The sequence below is a fragment of the Thunnus albacares genome, chromosome 20 (assembly GCF_914725855.1).
Source record: "Thunnus albacares chromosome 20, fThuAlb1.1, whole genome shotgun sequence".
NCBI lineage: Eukaryota > Metazoa > Chordata > Actinopteri > Scombriformes > Scombridae > Thunnus > Thunnus albacares.
This window is the reverse complement of record NC_058125.1, coordinates 5,519,320-5,534,794: the sequence shown is the minus strand read 5'-3', so window position 1 is coordinate 5,534,794 and position 15,475 is coordinate 5,519,320. Positions and strand designations below refer to the sequence as shown.

General features: G+C 38.7%; 3 protein-coding genes across 6 annotated transcripts in view; 1 reads left to right on the top strand and 2 right to left on the bottom strand.

Moving 5' to 3' along the window:
• The window catches only part of uts2r2 (urotensin-2 receptor 2), a 31,906-nt gene extending 24,420 nt beyond the window's left edge, over positions 1–7,486 (bottom strand). For all 3 annotated transcript variants that reach the window (XR_006399377.1, XM_044337414.1, XM_044337415.1), the window contains exons 1-2: positions 7,376–7,486; positions 4,969–5,195 (exon numbers count right to left, since the gene is read on the bottom strand). Coding sequence is in view for 2 of the 3 variants with exons in the window: in XM_044337414.1 (XP_044193349.1) it covers positions 4,969–5,195; positions 7,376–7,443 (295 nt within the window). In the remaining variant the exon portion in view is untranslated. The remainder of the gene's footprint in view (positions 1–4,968; positions 5,196–7,375) is intronic.
• On the top strand, positions 2,310–11,411 carry hexdc (hexosaminidase (glycosyl hydrolase family 20, catalytic domain) containing). Of its 2 annotated transcripts, none has more exons than XM_044337413.1 (12): positions 2,310–2,391; positions 7,984–8,090; positions 8,202–8,317; positions 8,535–8,622; positions 8,724–8,888; positions 8,961–9,144; positions 9,769–9,840; positions 9,981–10,179; positions 10,395–10,556; positions 10,649–10,756; positions 10,911–11,000; positions 11,131–11,411. In XM_044337413.1, the coding sequence occupies exons 2-12, from the start codon at positions 8,004–8,006 to the stop codon at positions 11,303–11,305; spliced, it is 1,446 nt and encodes a 481-aa protein (XP_044193348.1). In that variant the 5' UTR covers positions 2,310–2,391; positions 7,984–8,003; the 3' UTR covers positions 11,306–11,411. The 2 variants fall into 2 exon arrangements, with proteins under 2 accessions (XP_044193348.1, XP_044193347.1); XM_044337412.1 differs by lacking the exon at positions 2,310–2,391 and adding an exon at positions 7,826–7,910 and having other exon boundaries at positions 7,983–8,090.
• A 170-nt stretch (positions 11,412–11,581) lies between these two features.
• Positions 11,582–15,022, bottom strand: LOC122970993 (cytochrome b-245 chaperone 1 homolog). Its single transcript, XM_044337416.1, has 6 exons — positions 14,845–15,022; positions 13,611–13,698; positions 13,434–13,475; positions 13,130–13,300; positions 12,897–13,041; positions 11,582–12,580 (listed from the first exon to the last, which is right to left on the bottom strand). Exons 2-6 carry the CDS (start codon positions 13,696–13,698, stop codon positions 12,427–12,429), a joined length of 600 nt encoding a protein of 199 aa, XP_044193351.1. The 5' UTR covers positions 14,845–15,022; the 3' UTR covers positions 11,582–12,426.
• Between the last annotated feature and the right edge of the window lie 453 nt (positions 15,023–15,475).

Here is a 15,475-nt window from a genome sequence, read left to right as displayed (position 1 = left end):
TGAACTCCAAGCAGCCCACATGTTTAATAAGATAAACTGCCAATTTGTACTTTTATTTCTGCCAACGGTTTCTTCAAACGGTTTCAAATTATATTATTTCACAGGAGATTTGGCAGACAGCTTTATCCGGTAATTCTGGATGTGTCTGCATTAAAATAAGCTGTGTTTGGAGTTTTTGGAGGACAAATACTGTGATTTTTTTTTCAATATTATTCATTCACTATTTCTGTTTATTTCCAGCACATTTGGATGTATTGCGTATAAATGCCAAAATAACCAGCCAACAAAAAATCTGCCTCTGTCAACCATCAGCTATCTTACCACATCTTTTGGACAGTTGGTCAAAAACAAAAAGAATCAGACATGTTTAAGGCTGCAACTAAAGGTTATTTTTGTTATTGATTATTTTCTCGATTCATAAATTAATTGTTTAGTCTACAGTATGTCAAGAAGTAGTAAAAACATGCCCATCCCAGTTTCCCTGAGTCCCAAGTAACTAATTCAAATGTCTTGTTTTGTCCGACACAAAGTTCAAACCCCAAAAGGTATTAAATTTACAATTATATGCAACCAAAAAAAACAGAAAATCCTGACATTTCAGAAACTAGATCCAACATATTTTTGGCATTGAAAAATTACTTAAATGATTAATCGAGTTTCAAAATAGTTGCAGATTAATTTTCTTTCAATCAAATAATCGTTGCAGCTCTTTTATTTGAAAAGGTACCCCGTCTAGTTTTTGATCACTAGAAGTAGAAGTGTAAGGTGAGAGTGGCAGGAGCCTGTGTGTGCATTCTACCCAGGAGAGGTCGAAAGGGCAGAGTGACAGAGCAGCGCCAAGAACAAGGAGGTTCTATTCATGCCGACGCCCCTCTTCAGACCATGAAGTCACAATATTAGCGCACGGTCCATGAGGGGCTGTTTCTGTCTATGTTTACTACAGCCAATGTTGGATCATTATCAGGTGAACAACTCTGACCCTCTCAAGTTGGGGACTTCTAAGAGTAGAGGAGACCTCTTTAATACATGCTGATTTCACTGATAATAATAAGTTACAGAGTTGTTATGATCTTATTCAGTAATTAGAGACACTGGAAGTTGGTACTCATTCTCACGGTGCACTACTACACATGCGTAAATCCTTGACTAAACCTGACAACCTAGCTGATAGGCAGGAGGTAGCATAGTCTTAGTAACTCGAGCCCTACAGCAGTACTTGTGAACAATTAAATGGCACCAAACCAATAGGGACAGTACTTCATTGGACCATGGTCCTGGCTCCTAAGCAGTGTCCAGATTGACACTTGCGTTAGATTTTGAAGTCCATCAGAAGCAGCTAACACCAGTATCCACACTGTTATTTGTAATATTTCCAATAGTGCATATTGCACTTTATGACCATTTTTCTACACTGTTATTTACAAAATTTGCAATAACGCATAGTGCATTTTATGACCTGCTGCTCGGTCACATCAGGAAGTTCTGGGCTATTGAACTCATTACACCCACAAGCAGAGATCTCGATTGTCAATAAGCTTGAAGGCAACATGCCTGTTACTCTTTTATCAATAATGTGAGCCATTATTGAACAATTATTGTTTTGTATGCATGGTTTATGTATGGTATTTACCATTATTTACTGTCATTTCCTGCCTATTCTCTATTTTGGAGACATTTCAGCATGCTGCCTACTGAAGAGCGGCAAGCTTGAAACGTGTTACAATCCAGTGTTGAAAGTTCCACTATATGTGGCTGAGACAAACTATTTTATTTAATTTTAATTGGTGATAAATTAAACATAGTTTAATGTCTTGCACCATTTCTGTTTTGTGCAATGTGTACTGAACTAGATCTGAACCATCAAGGCAACCTAGGCAACCATCAGATAATCTGAGGCAAAGGAGAAGCTGTGGTTATCTGCACCTAGCAGATGTCCCTAGATTTTAATCTCAAATGTAAAAAAGAAGAAATACAAAGGTGTGATGTAAGTGACAGCTAAAGAAAAGGTAACTATTTTGTGTAAAGTTATGTAACATCAACATGAAACTGACAGATGTCCTGGAGATAAACAATATGTGGTAATACAAAGAAGAGGGTGTTGTAGAGTTATAAAAGGGAAAGTCAAGAGAGACTCAGGGTCCAGTCTGGTTCCTTTTTTCTTTTTGCGGGACCCTTTTTCCTTAGGGTCTTTTGAGGGATATCTTTGAGACTCTCTTTAGTCTTTTGGTTTTTGCTTTTTAATTAAAGTAAATTAAGTTTTTGTATTTTAATTTTTGCATTCTTAGATTGCTTGTTTTGTAAAACCAAATAAAACTGGTTTGTATTTTTATACACCCCAACCAAAGCTCCTGACTCAGGCTCATCTCTGAGGTCCTCTGATATTCCTTCAAGGTAAGAAAAGATGCCTCCCTTAGGATAGGCTGACATTAGTTTTGAAATTGTTCAGATTCTAAATTATATTGAATTTTGCAAAGGTAAAAATGTATTACTGTTTATTGAATAACAGAGTGGTAATGGTTCAGGTTTAGAAACTGAGGATAATATACTGCTGTACATTTGATCGAGGTATGATTTCAGTATAAAATTAGGTTGAGTGATTTATAATTAGGGACTTAATAGTGTTGTGTCAAATCGATGGAAGACAGTTGAAGAAAAAAAAACACCAGATCAAAAACTACTTTTTGAAGATAAAAATCAGGAGTCAGAGGTCCAAGCAGCAAAGTGTTCTTTAATGCCGGCAATAAAGAAGAGCAAATTAGCGCATATAATATGAACCAGGTCGCTCTGAAGGTTTTTTCCTTCAGGGCGTAGTTTTTATACCTTTGGGTCGGCATAGGTCACACCTATCGTCCATCCTCCTAATTTTTGACCAATTACACTATTATTTTATCTTCGTCACTCGTTGTTGGTCAAAACTCTTCAAGACAGGTTTTGAGCTGTCGTGGATATGTACTGGCATATTCAATTCTATCTGGTTATGTCCATTTTTTTATATAAGTATTGGGGATCATTTTACACCATTATTGCCAAGTTGTCTTCTGGCCTTTATTTTTTATAAGTTATTCTAGTCACTTTACAACCTTGTTTCTTGATCTCCTCCAGAGAGTATTTTTAAAAAAGGTGAAGACTTTAATGCAGACCCAAGCAAAGTGACATGTAATACAAACACACTCAAATTTCTGCAGTGTATGATTATGACTCTTTTACTGTGCTTCTATACGTACATCGTGATTAAATATGATTCATGAGATTACAAATACATCATCAATAGGATTCTAACACACTAGCACTTATTGCTTATAAAATTTATAAAATCAATCTGCATAGCTTAATAGTGTCTTTAAGCACACCAATGACATTTAATGAAAATACACCACAATAGGCTAAACTGTTGGGGCTAGGGCTCTGAAGCTGCTCTATAAAACCGGGTGAGTGCCCTTGACCGACAGAGTGGGCCTCCTCCAGAGATGATCTATTAGAAGGCCATCTTAGAGTACTTTCAAACCTCCAACACCTATTTGCACCAATACACTTCGTTGTGATCCCTGTTAGGAATTCCTGACTAAATAGGCCCGTTGGTAGTGGTTCAACAACAGTTGGTGATAATAGAAGGCAGGCTGAATTTGGTTCCCTAAGCAAGGCTAGGATGGTTGTGTGTCTGTAGATTTTGGGAACTGCATTCAATACTTAGGTCAGAGGTAGAGGACAGCCATCTGTCAGTAACTTATCCACACCAGCAGGGGGTATCGGTTATCTCTAAGCAGAAACCATTTCACCAGAGTGGCTGCTGATCTTAGTCCTTTTTGTGTTCTTCCTGTTATTTAGTGCCTATATTCCTAGTAAATAAATTCTCTCACTTGCAGCCTTCCTTTTTAACTCAGTATTTTATTTTAGTCTTTTTCCACTGTTTTCTCGCGGATTCCTGGAAGCACTATATGTAAACATAACTTTTGTTTACATACAAGAAAACTCCACAGGGCACCTTTAACTTCAACCGTTCAAACCTTACTGACTTTTTCTGAAGCTTTCTGAACTGCACACAGTTTTCATCAGGTTATGGAGTTTGCTCTGGTCTCATGTAAAAGGATCTATTGGCACACAAGCTCAGTTGCTTCATCTATAGCACTTTTAGGATTTTCTAAAGTCATAAAAAAAAAATTCTGTTTCAAATGAATGGACATGCCAGGATAACTGAGCAAAATCCATCCACTGACGAGGTTCTGGAAAAAGCTAGTAAGTAGACTTTGAATCTGAATTTTTTTTTTGTCAAATACTATTTTCAAGGTCAAGAATGATGCTTAATTTGTTTGTGTTTTTTTATTTTAGCCTTACTTCTCTTAACCTTACTTAATTTTAGTTTTAGGGGAAAAATTGGGGGGGAAATCTTGAAAACTTCACTTTTCACTTTAAGTGAGTAATGCTGCAGTACCATTTGGTGGCAGGTTATCTCACAGTACCTAGTGGACATTCTCACTTCACCAAATAAAGTCATTAGTACTGCCCCATTCTTCATGTACTCTGCTCACTGCTCTGTACACGGTGACTTTATATGGGTGTCTCTCTTAAGCAGCTTTGAACAAATCTTTATGTAGTATTTGCTTCCACACTTCCACAGTTCAAACATGCACTCCTGCTGTACAAGTCATATTATGACCAAGTTGGCCTGTGTTATAATGCCATCTAGTGGATTTCTTCAATGCCTTTTCACACTGTAACTTTTCCACAATTTAGAAAATGGTTTTTAACTTAATTTCATAACATTACTTGAAAAAATAAGTTAATACATTTTCCCCTTTAGGTTTCAGTTTTAGTTTTTGTTATAATGACAATAGGCAAAGCAGAATCCAACACCAGCAATGTGACACTAGATTAAAAAGGTAGGCTTCATCTTATCCTAGTTGTGTTGACACAGCAGAGAGGTGGCGGCTGACTGCCTGACACAATACAGTGCTCATTCTAGAACCTCACCTGGATAGCGTTTGTAGTTCTCATAGTCTTCAGAGCACTGGACGCTGTAGACTCTGGGCTGGGGAGAGACCAGCTCACCCTTGCTGACCAGTGTTTCTGTGATTTCACTGTCCAGAGAAGTCACGTACAGCCACGCAGCCACCCCGAACACAAACAGAGCGACCAGCAGCAAGGCCATGAGGCCTCGGGAACTCCTCCATGCAGATCCCTGCCGTAGCGCATTACCCCTGATGACAACAGAAAATAGGTCCAGATGATCAACTGAATTTGACCATTCTCCATTCCACACTCTCCAAGAATATGGAAGCAGAAAGGACTCTTAACTGAGTATTTCTATTCTCAATTCTCAAGCATTCTCTAAATCAGTGATTCCCAACCAGCCAGGAACTTATATCCCAGGGGGCCACTTGCAGTTGGCAGGCGTACATAGAAAGATTGTGTTGGAGCTCAACTAATTTGAAAAAATATAAAATCATGATTTGATTTAAAAAAATATATACACATATTTGTGTTTGGGAGGAAAATTAAAAATCCAAATCAAATTACAATTGTTGTGATGATGATCTTTAGTGCATTTATTGTCACAGGAAGCAGATACAATAGACCGACTGCACAGTACACACCTCCCGCCACCTTACCTCACTCAGTTGTAACACCTTAAAATCTCTTGTTGTGATTGAGGGTGCAACTAGTTAGCAAGCAAGCACAAGAGTGGAAGTAGTTAGCTAAAAGTGATGTATAAACACTTGAAATAAGCAACCAAAGTAATGGATGAGCAGTTAAAATAGTTAACTTAAAGTAACAGATAAATGGTCTAAATAATTAAATAAAATGTATTTATGAAAAGGTGAAATAGTTAGCAAAAAGAAATGGATAAACAGGTTCAATTGTATGAAAAAAATAATATTTCATGAATATACACCCTTATATAGTGTTGCATATGTACTTGTGTATTTATTGTTATTTTTTTCTGTGCACTGCAATTTAGCCAGAGCATAAGCTTTTCATTGCAGTGGAATGCACTGCTTCTAATGTCATACAGGTGGTTTGGTGGTGTACCAATCTTGTTTTAATGTCATATGCTGATTCTTTTGTATGTCACTGCTGTTATCCTGCTGCCTGATTAACTAAATGCATTTGATTTTCAGTTTTACTCAGGTCAGCATTGCCTGGAATAGATTCACAGACGGCACATCTGAAAGTTTCTATCATCCTCAGCAACACTTCCGTACTGTACGACTCTTTTCATTATAAAAGAGGGAAAACACTTGTCCTGAATGAACTCCTGGTGATCTTTTCTTTTTGGGCAGGTTATATGGGACATTCACAAGAACATTCATTCTTAACCTCTCAGAAGGTACAGAGATGACTATTAGGGAGCCTGAAACTAAATATAAGATGTGTAATTTGAAAGTAAGGCGGATATGCCATCATTCTGCAGTATGTAAGCACCTCAGCACTGCAGGCCTGCAACAGTTGTTTCCATCGACGATCAATATGCCAAATAATGGGCCGATTAATTGATTAAAGCAATAGAGTTACTGCCACCAACTTCATTAACATACAGACACGGAAACAAGTACAAGAAGTAATTTAGAAATACAGCAATAAATGAATGTAGAAATACATAAATAAATAAATGCAAATGTTTAAAAATGTAGAAATAAGTATGTACATGTATTATTAAATTAATTGAATGGACATTTATCTATTTATGTCCTGATTATCAATTATTTACTTACACATTTATTTAAAGTCCCCCTCCACTCAAAAATATGTTTTTCTCCTTGTTCCTCAGTTGAATGTTTGATCTTCACTATGCAAAGTGATGTACAGAGTTTGTTTTCACGTTCATCTACTGAAGGAGGAAAGTTTCTCTGTATTCACTGAAAATCCGATTTTACAAGCCTGATCACAACTAGTTTGGAGGCTAATCCTGGTCCAGTATCCAACTTACACAAGTGTGATGTGGAAACTTGAAGCCTCCAGTGTACAAACACTAAGAATGGACTTTAGAGTGAAGTAGGAGACATCTTGTGTCCAGCACTTCTGAGATGAAATATATTTACATATTCATGGTTTTGAATTTTATTAATTGCCTCATATATCCAAATGTGGTCACGTTTCGTCCTCAACACTAACAGGAGAATGTGATATAGTATGTAAAGTGCCAGTGATAACGTGGAAAACATTATCAGCACCAAGTCAATATCACGAGATGGTGACCAGAAGCACAAATGTAGCATGAGTATGTTTTAGCCTCTGTCTGCGTGTATAGTAAATTATACCAGTTGGACAATATTTTGTAGCTATGTGCTAGTGACGACCTCATTCTTCATGGTGACAGACCTTGACTGGCACACACACACACACACACACACACACACCTTTGTTTTTGTTGACTCACCTTTTAATTTTCTTCTCTATCTCGGTGGCATTCGAACCCTTCGCATTTCTCTGTCGCGGTAGCACCATTTCGACTCACAACTTCTGCTCCGTAGCATTTAGAAAACACGGTCATGCACGTCTACAACGTCTACTCTCTGCTTGCCTACTAACCATATTATACACCCCGCCACCACCACCTGAACCTCTCCACTTCCTGGTGGGCGTGTATCGGCCACCCTGATTAGCTATCCTGAAGAGAAAGCAGCGTTTTCATTGGACCACGTCCAGGTACACCCTGCATGCACAAAGGCTGCGGTATCGCCGTATAATCCTGTGTTGCGCTCACCTAGACTACACGATCGTTAAACTCGCAGCATGCATTCTTCCATCGATTGCTCTGTGCGCTTAGACAGAAATAATCGATTGCCTACACTGTATATGAGCGATCGATAGATGCGCAGAATAGGTGATCTACGTTACAACAACACCATCCTCGCAGTGTCAGTCCTCTCTAATATCATATCACTGGTTCTGGCTTGGTGTCCACTGTTCTGGTGAGTCAACTTATCTAATAGTCATTCACAAACATTAACACACACCTGTTTGTAATGTGCTATTTCATTCAAGCTCACAGTCTGTAAGGCAGAATGGACTGTCCACCTTGGCCTAAAGGGAAGAAACTGGTTCACCTGGATTTAAAAGGTGCCCCTCCAAGAGTAGAATACCTTTACAAGGTGAGACGACAGCTGCACTTATGTGATCTGCTGCAGCTCAGGTTTAAACACCTGTCTGTGTTCAAACATGTTTATGTTTGCTGTCCACTAACGTGTGTTTCCCCTCCTCAGCTGATCGAGTTATTCTCTCAGCTGGGAGCCAATGGTCTACTGGTGGAGTACGAGGACATGTTCCCTTACGAGGGTGAGCTGAAGCTGCTGCAGGCCACAACACAGCCTGCTTACAGGTGCTGTTTGGGATATAAAGATCAGTCATTGCTTATTCCATCCTTGAATGTATTTATGGGGTTGTTTATTTTTATCAGACTAATTTTGTTGTGAGATGCTGTAATAAAACTGTTCTTTCTATGTGGGACAAAGATGATACTTTATGTGCCATAAAAATGCCTTGATTCAGGAATTTCAATCAGTTATGTCTGTTTACGGTATATATTCTGTTTGCAGCCGGGAGGAGATATTAACCATGCAGGAAGTTGCCAGATCCAAGGGCATGGAGGTCATCCCGCTTGTGCAGTCATTTGGCCACATGGAGGTGAGGCAGACATCCCACTGTTGCTTACAAATGTTTGTAAGCTACAAACACTCAATTTTTAGATGGAGTTCAGCGCAGTCAGTGCATGCTCTCTGTTGTAGTTCATGTTGAAGCATCGGCCCATGTGGCACCTGAGGGAGTTGGCACAGTGTGTGGGCACCCTGAATCCCCACAAAGAGGAGTCGGTGAAGCTAGTGATGGAGATGCTGAGGCAGGTGGTGGAGCTGCATCCAGGTCTAAACACGCTGCACATAGGAGCAGATGAGGTAAGGACTAGTCAAGTGTCGACTAGTTGTATATTCATTATTATAGTATCACTAATTCTCTCATTCCTCAAGGTGTACACGTTGGGTCAGGGTGAGGACTCCAAACTGTGGTTGGCTTCACCTGGACACACAGTGGAGGGACTTTTCCTGAGTCATGTGACCAAGATGGCCAAAGCCATCAAGGAGATGTGGCCTCATATGACTATCATAATATGGGATGATATGATGAGAGAAATGAACCAGGATACACTGAAAGGTGAGGAAGAAATACAGCTCTCACCAAGAAACTGCATCTGAGAAGTATTTTGATGTAATTTATGACTTCATGTGGAATTATAGAAAATGATTTGAAGTCCAGATGAGTGGATAGTAATGGTAGACAGTGAAAACTACTAATAACAGTCATACACCAGTTTTGGATTTATTTACACAATAGAAATATTATAAAAATGTAACCATTCCTTATATTGTTGGAGACCTGCTGGGATTGCTGAAGGATTCCTGGTGGTCTCCAGATCCGGTTTTTAGAATCACAGCTGATAGTGTTGTTGTTAATAATAATAGTAATAATAATGATAATAATCTTTATTATTTATTCAAGTAACAAAGTGCTTCACACAAAGCAGCAAATTAAAATGAACGAACTCTAAAATCTAATTAAATGGTTTATATTTTATATCATTTTATTATATATATATATATATATATATATATATATATATATATATATATATATATATATATACAGGCTATACACACACACACACACACACACACACATATATATATATATGATATGATATGATATAATGATAATCACAAAATGTCTCCTGATTTGACAGTTTTCATTCCGTCTTCTCTTTTGTTATCCATGTGACAGCTAGTGGTCTAGTAGGACTCGTCGAGCCTATGCTGTGGGACTACAAACCTAATATGGACGTGGACAAAGCTGGTAGGAACTGTATATGATGGAAATCAACTTTTAAACATAGGGATTTTATGCATTGCCAGATAATCTGTAATATCTCCATTGTCTAATTGGGGAGCTGCAGCTGTGTAACATTATCGTGATGTTTACTCTGTCTTGTTCAGTGTCTCTGCTGGAGAAGTACTACTGTGCTGGTATGGTAGACCTGTGGGCGGCAAGCTCCTTTAAAGGCTCCACCAGTGTTTACACCAGCATACCCAGTACACAGAGGCACCTGGAGAACCATTTGCGGTGGCTGAAGGTGGCGGCTTCTATATCTGCTGGTATAAATCTGAAGGGCATCGCCATCACAGGCTGGCAAAGGTAAGACTCAGAGGATTTTCTCCATGTCTCCATATGTGGGTTATTAGACAAGGTAACCTTATCAACACATTACTGGGTGCTGCTATGGAATGGTGGAAGGTAGAAAATCTTTATCCTTTTGCAGTACAGGAATCTGGATTTAGTCAGTTTCAGTTTATGTGTTTATGTGCAATGAATGGATAGTTGTTGACATGGTCTGTTGTTTTCAATTCCAGGTATGACCACCTGTCAGTGCTGTGTGAGCTGATGCCTGTGGCTCTTCCATCACTAGCAGCCTGTCTCCAAACCCTCATCCATGGCCAGTTAAGTGCTGAGGCTCAAAGCAAAGTGGCTGAGAGGCTGGGTGTCACCTCTGTGGAGGTAGAGGAAATAGGGAGGTGAGGGCTGGTACTGTTTTATATAGTATAGTATATACAATAGTATATATGTATCTTCATGTTAACGGGATTTTGTTTCATGTGACTTTTAGCGCTGCTGATGGTGCCTTACTGTTCCCAGGAAGAAAGCTGGCTGAGTTAATGGTGGAGCTCAAGGCACTGCTTAACTCAGAGGACATAAGATTTTTTGAAAACAACATGTAAGTTAATGCAGTGATCACAAAATGTAATTTCTAATGACTCATCTACCTTAAAGAGGTAAGGGGTTAATTTGGGAAATACACTTATTTGCTCTTATATGCTCCTTTATTACTATCTACAAAGACGGCTGAATAACTCTGTACTGTACTGTAGGTTGGTAAGAGGATGGTTCAGCCCCTACCACCGACAGAGGAAGATGGTAACCCCTCTCATCACCCTGCAGATTCACACCCAAGCATCAATGTGAGTATACATTTCTTACATCTACTCTCCCTGCACAGCATCTCTTCTCTGAGAGCATCTCTGCATGTGAAATTTGTTCAAAACTCTGATTAGCTTCTTACAGAAATCCCATCTCATCTCATCTCCTCAGGTATTTGGCTATGTTGCAACAGAAGGTGGAGGAAGTGAGAGGGGAGATGGTTCATCTTTACCCGGATTCAACAGCCGAGGAGTGGATACAGGAGCATGTTAGCCCTGTAGTGGCTCCTCTGCAGAGGATTACTGATGGAATCGCAGCCTGTGTGAAGGAGATGGTACCAGAATAGTGTGCCTGCTCAGAATCAAACTGCTTTTTTGATGACTTTCTGAAAACAGTGATTTAATGTGTAATTCTCTGCTTCCCCAAAAGCTAACAAATGTATGTAAATTGCACTAATTGTAGCAAAAAAAGGAAGAAATATCATGAGTGGACTTGGGGTTTACATAAAAAACAGTTTTATATGATTCCTGCAAATGTATCAAAGAGAACAAAAACAATTAAAACCAACACCAACCAAAAATCCTCTGATTTCCTTTTCAAGAAGCATACACTGAACATTTACCTCCATCAGCCCATAGTGACACAGCCCTGATTTAATACACTTTTCAGACAAAAAACTACATAGAGTTTGACCACAGCACCAAAAGGTTCACCTGAGATTCAATCTTTGGTTCACAAAAAGTATAGAAATGTTAAAAGACAGGACAGCAATAGGCCAAAGCATTTCACACATAATTCACTCTTGATTACACCATGAAAACCTTTCATGCTTGATTACAGTTTGCACATGCATTCATGCGGATTGCCAGCTGGGTATGAATAAACATGCAAAAGGTGATTATCAAATGGGTGGTCCAGGAAACTGTGGGAAAAGCACTTTCCATTGACGTAGGCACATAAACACTTATTAGAGTTCAGTAGGAAGGCACGGTAAATCTGTAATCTGGAGTGTATTCTCAAATAATAATTAGATCAAAAAAAGCTAAGACATGATATTCATTTAGAAAGAACTACATTTACATTACAATGAAAGAAAAAGTCTCTTTTAATATGTTCCCTGGAACTTATTTTTAGAAAACTTTGATTAATCTATGAAACATCTGCATGACAAAACATGTAATTGGATTATGTTTCGTTCCAGTTGACAAGAAAATTAAATAAAAATGTTTTACTGTTGTCTCCCTAGACTGCCTTAACCTCACCTGACATATCAAACACACAAAAGGTAGAAGTCTGTAAGGAGACACAGAAGGAAGCTTCATCCTTGGTTTTACATGCACATGCTTGAAGTATAACATGTAATGATGGCATCGCTAAAACTGCACTCTCCGTCATGTTTTAGCAATGCCATAATGCCCCTAACTCAATCCACCCAAAGTTACAGTAAGACTGTATGTCACACAGAGATCAGAGTCCGGTTGCTTCATCCTCTGAATCACTGCTCTCCAAAGAATCTTCTTCCTCCTCTCCATACTCTGCCTCTTCCTCCTGATGCCTGCGTTGCCGTAGCTGTTCCAGTCCCAGGAAGCGCTTCAGCAGTGTAGCTAAAGCCTCAACATCGCTGAGACGTAACAGATGGAACAGAAAGACAACAGGGATGTTATCTTGTGTTATTTTCACCAAAGATATTTGCTTTGCTTTTTACTTCCACCTAATGTTTGGCTTTAATAATCGATAATAATATCTGTGGGCAGACACTGTAAATACATTCATGTATGTTCATCATACACTCGTAATAGTATTTTTAGGGCCCAAGAAAGAGTAGCTGGTGCTCTGTGATAATGGGGATCCAAATAAGCATTGATATAACTAAAATCTTGAAGGTTATGTATTATATTATATATTATAGGTTTGTACTGTCAGCAGAAGATATCTACCTGCGTCCCCCCAGTGTGGCACTCTGAGTGAGGGGGTAGGAGAACCCTGTAGCCAGCCGCAACATCACCACATAGCCTTTCCCCAAATAACGTACCCTCTCCTCCTGGACGCAGACATCACGCAGATGTGTCAGGTCCAACACAACTGAGAGAGAAAGAGGAAAAAAAGAAGACCTAAGATACTGCACTCTCAAATAACTTGTATTACTATATCATATACTAATATTACTGACCTTTCTCTTGGCCCTTCCTTCTTAATGTCAGGACTAAAGTGTACAAGCTTAAGGTCTTGAGTTCAATCAGGTTCTTGGTTTTGTCAAACACAGCTTCCTCCCATTCTTCCATGTTCTGCATGGCCACAAACAGACAGCCGGTCACGTAGAAAAGCTTCCACAAGATGGTGTCTGTGTGGTCCACATGACAAATGCAGCAAAAGGAAAAGCAGCATGAGATGCAGTGCAGTAAGTAAATACGGAACATTATGATGATGGAAAGATGCAAATTGGTTAAAAGATCATGTTTATTCAGTTTGTGTACCTGAGCTATAGTATGCAGCTGCCAGCCCAACAGATGCTATACCTGAAATTAAAAATGAGGCTTATCATTTGGAGGTAACACAGGGAGACGGCAGATAGTTTGGACGTATACATGGGATAGGCTGATTTCATGTTTTTGAGTATGGATAGTAGCAGTCACACATATATACACACTTACCGACAAGAAGAGACCAGGAACGAATGCCTGGGGATCTCTTCAGGTGGAGCAGGTTGGAGCTGTGCTCCTCTACTGTCATGTACCCCATCTGAACAGAAGCCATACATGTGAATCTAGCACTTCATATATTTACCTATGGTGAACAGTAGCTATTATGTCAGCCAGAGATATCAGATTATTGCTGATAAATACAAGCCAAGATTACCTGATGCTTATATAGATAGATAGATAGATAGATAGATAGATAGATAGATAGATTAAATGGTCAGTTCACCCAAATTACAAAAAATACATATTCTCATTGATCCGTGGTAGTATCTAGCCATACAGACAGTTTTCGTTTTATTTGAGACACCAACACAAGACAGGTGAATGCAGTTTAATTTGTGCTGCTTCAATGACTGAAAAATAAATTTGGTTCACTTGTGTGTGTATATATATATATATATATATAAACACACACACACACACATATATTAAGTTCTTTCTTACCCGACTGGGGTTGGAAGAGGATGGGGATTTCAGTAGGATTAGTTTTTGTTGTTTTGTATACTTAGGTATTTTTGTATCATGGTATGCACAGTAGATGTTTGCGTATGCTTGTATGTTTGTAAATGTATATAACTAAGTTTATACATGTGGGAGTACTGGTACATATGTTTACATGTATGTATATATTTTTTCTTTAAAAAAACATTATTTCAGTTTTGTGTTTCTCCTGTATACTGCATATCCCTAAATGAATGTGTTTAAATCAAATGTCCACAGCAAATCTAGCCCTAATCAGTACTCTACGTTAGAGAAATGGGGGGTCAGTAGTAGTAGTTTTCCCCAAGGGCCACTAGCAAGTTATTCCAGCCATGGTCTTTTCAGAAACAATGTCCCTCTTACTCAGGATGATCTGACACGCCTTGGCGACATTATTTTACACTGGGACTATTTTCTACCAAGGAAATAATCCCAAAACTGAAAATTGTTGACACTGTGTTCTGTGGATCAACCAGAGTAACCAATTATCTCAATAATAAAACCCGTGGCCATATTATCACTAGAGGCAAGACGGGTAAATAGATTCTCTTTTGTGATTTTGGTGAACTAACCCTTTAATTTCAGCTGAGAACCCGACAGGATGCTGTTGTTGCTGCTGTTACTGCTGCTGATGGGATGTGACCACACCACTGTCTCACCAGGACTGAATAAATATAACAAATATGAGACATTTTGCATCACTTACCTGAATCGTATTGGTCTTCCCGCAAATTTTTTGTATGGCAGATTTAGCAAAAGAGCATTTGTACGATGAAACACGTGCACTGAATTATAAGGAAGTTCTGTTAATATTATTTCAACAACTGTCTTGAATGGCTGATACTTCCTTCCTGGATGCGTCTGCTCTGATTGGATAAGCGCATTTTCACGCCGCTTTCGAAATAAAAGCTCAAAATGCATCATTTTAAGAGAAAAAAACATCTATTCGGTAGTGTTGTCTGTTTATTACGCAAGAAGACCTTCCGTTTTTCACAACAGCTACATGCTATATTTAGAATGTACTGAATTAGTCGGTTACTTTGACAGTAACCAAATTTTCCTCTTGATTTGTCACATTCTTTGAAAAATTAATGTACATTATTTCGTGGGATATTTAACCCTGTAAATATAACATTTCATTAATTTTGTGAAGTGACAAAGTGCAAATAACTATGTTTTTAAGACCCCCGCTGAGCAGGATTTAATAAAAAATAAATAAATAAAAACTGAAGTCAACGCTTCAGGAGCGCCTTATTTTTTTCCACCCGCATTCCGTGAAGACCCGCCCTACTCTGCCTCTGATTGGCTAGTAGTCGTTGCCTTTTCGTGTGTGTGAA

Bases quoted from the DNA above. Each gene is read 5' to 3' on its own strand.
- hexdc (XM_044337413.1), top strand. From the start codon at position 8,004: ATGGACTGTCCACCTTGGCCTAAAGGGAAGAAACTGGTTCACCTGGAT. The intron at 9,841-9,980 runs GTAGGAACTGTA...TGTCTTGTTCAG, and splicing joins TATGGACGTGGACAAAGCTG to TGTCTCTGCTGGAGAAGTAC. The intron at 10,557-10,648 runs GTGAGGGCTGGT...TGTGACTTTTAG, and splicing joins GAGGTAGAGGAAATAGGGAG to CGCTGCTGATGGTGCCTTAC.
- LOC122970993 (XM_044337416.1), bottom strand. From the start codon at position 13,698: ATGGGGTACATGACAGTAGAGGAGCACAGCTCCAACCTGCTCCACCTG. The intron at 13,476-13,610 runs GTAAGTGTGTAT...TTTTAATTTCAG, and splicing joins TTCCTGGTCTCTTCTTGTCG to GTATAGCATCTGTTGGGCTG. The intron at 13,042-13,129 runs GTCAGTAATATT...TTTCTCTCTCAG, and splicing joins AAGGAAGGGCCAAGAGAAAG to TTGTGTTGGACCTGACACAT.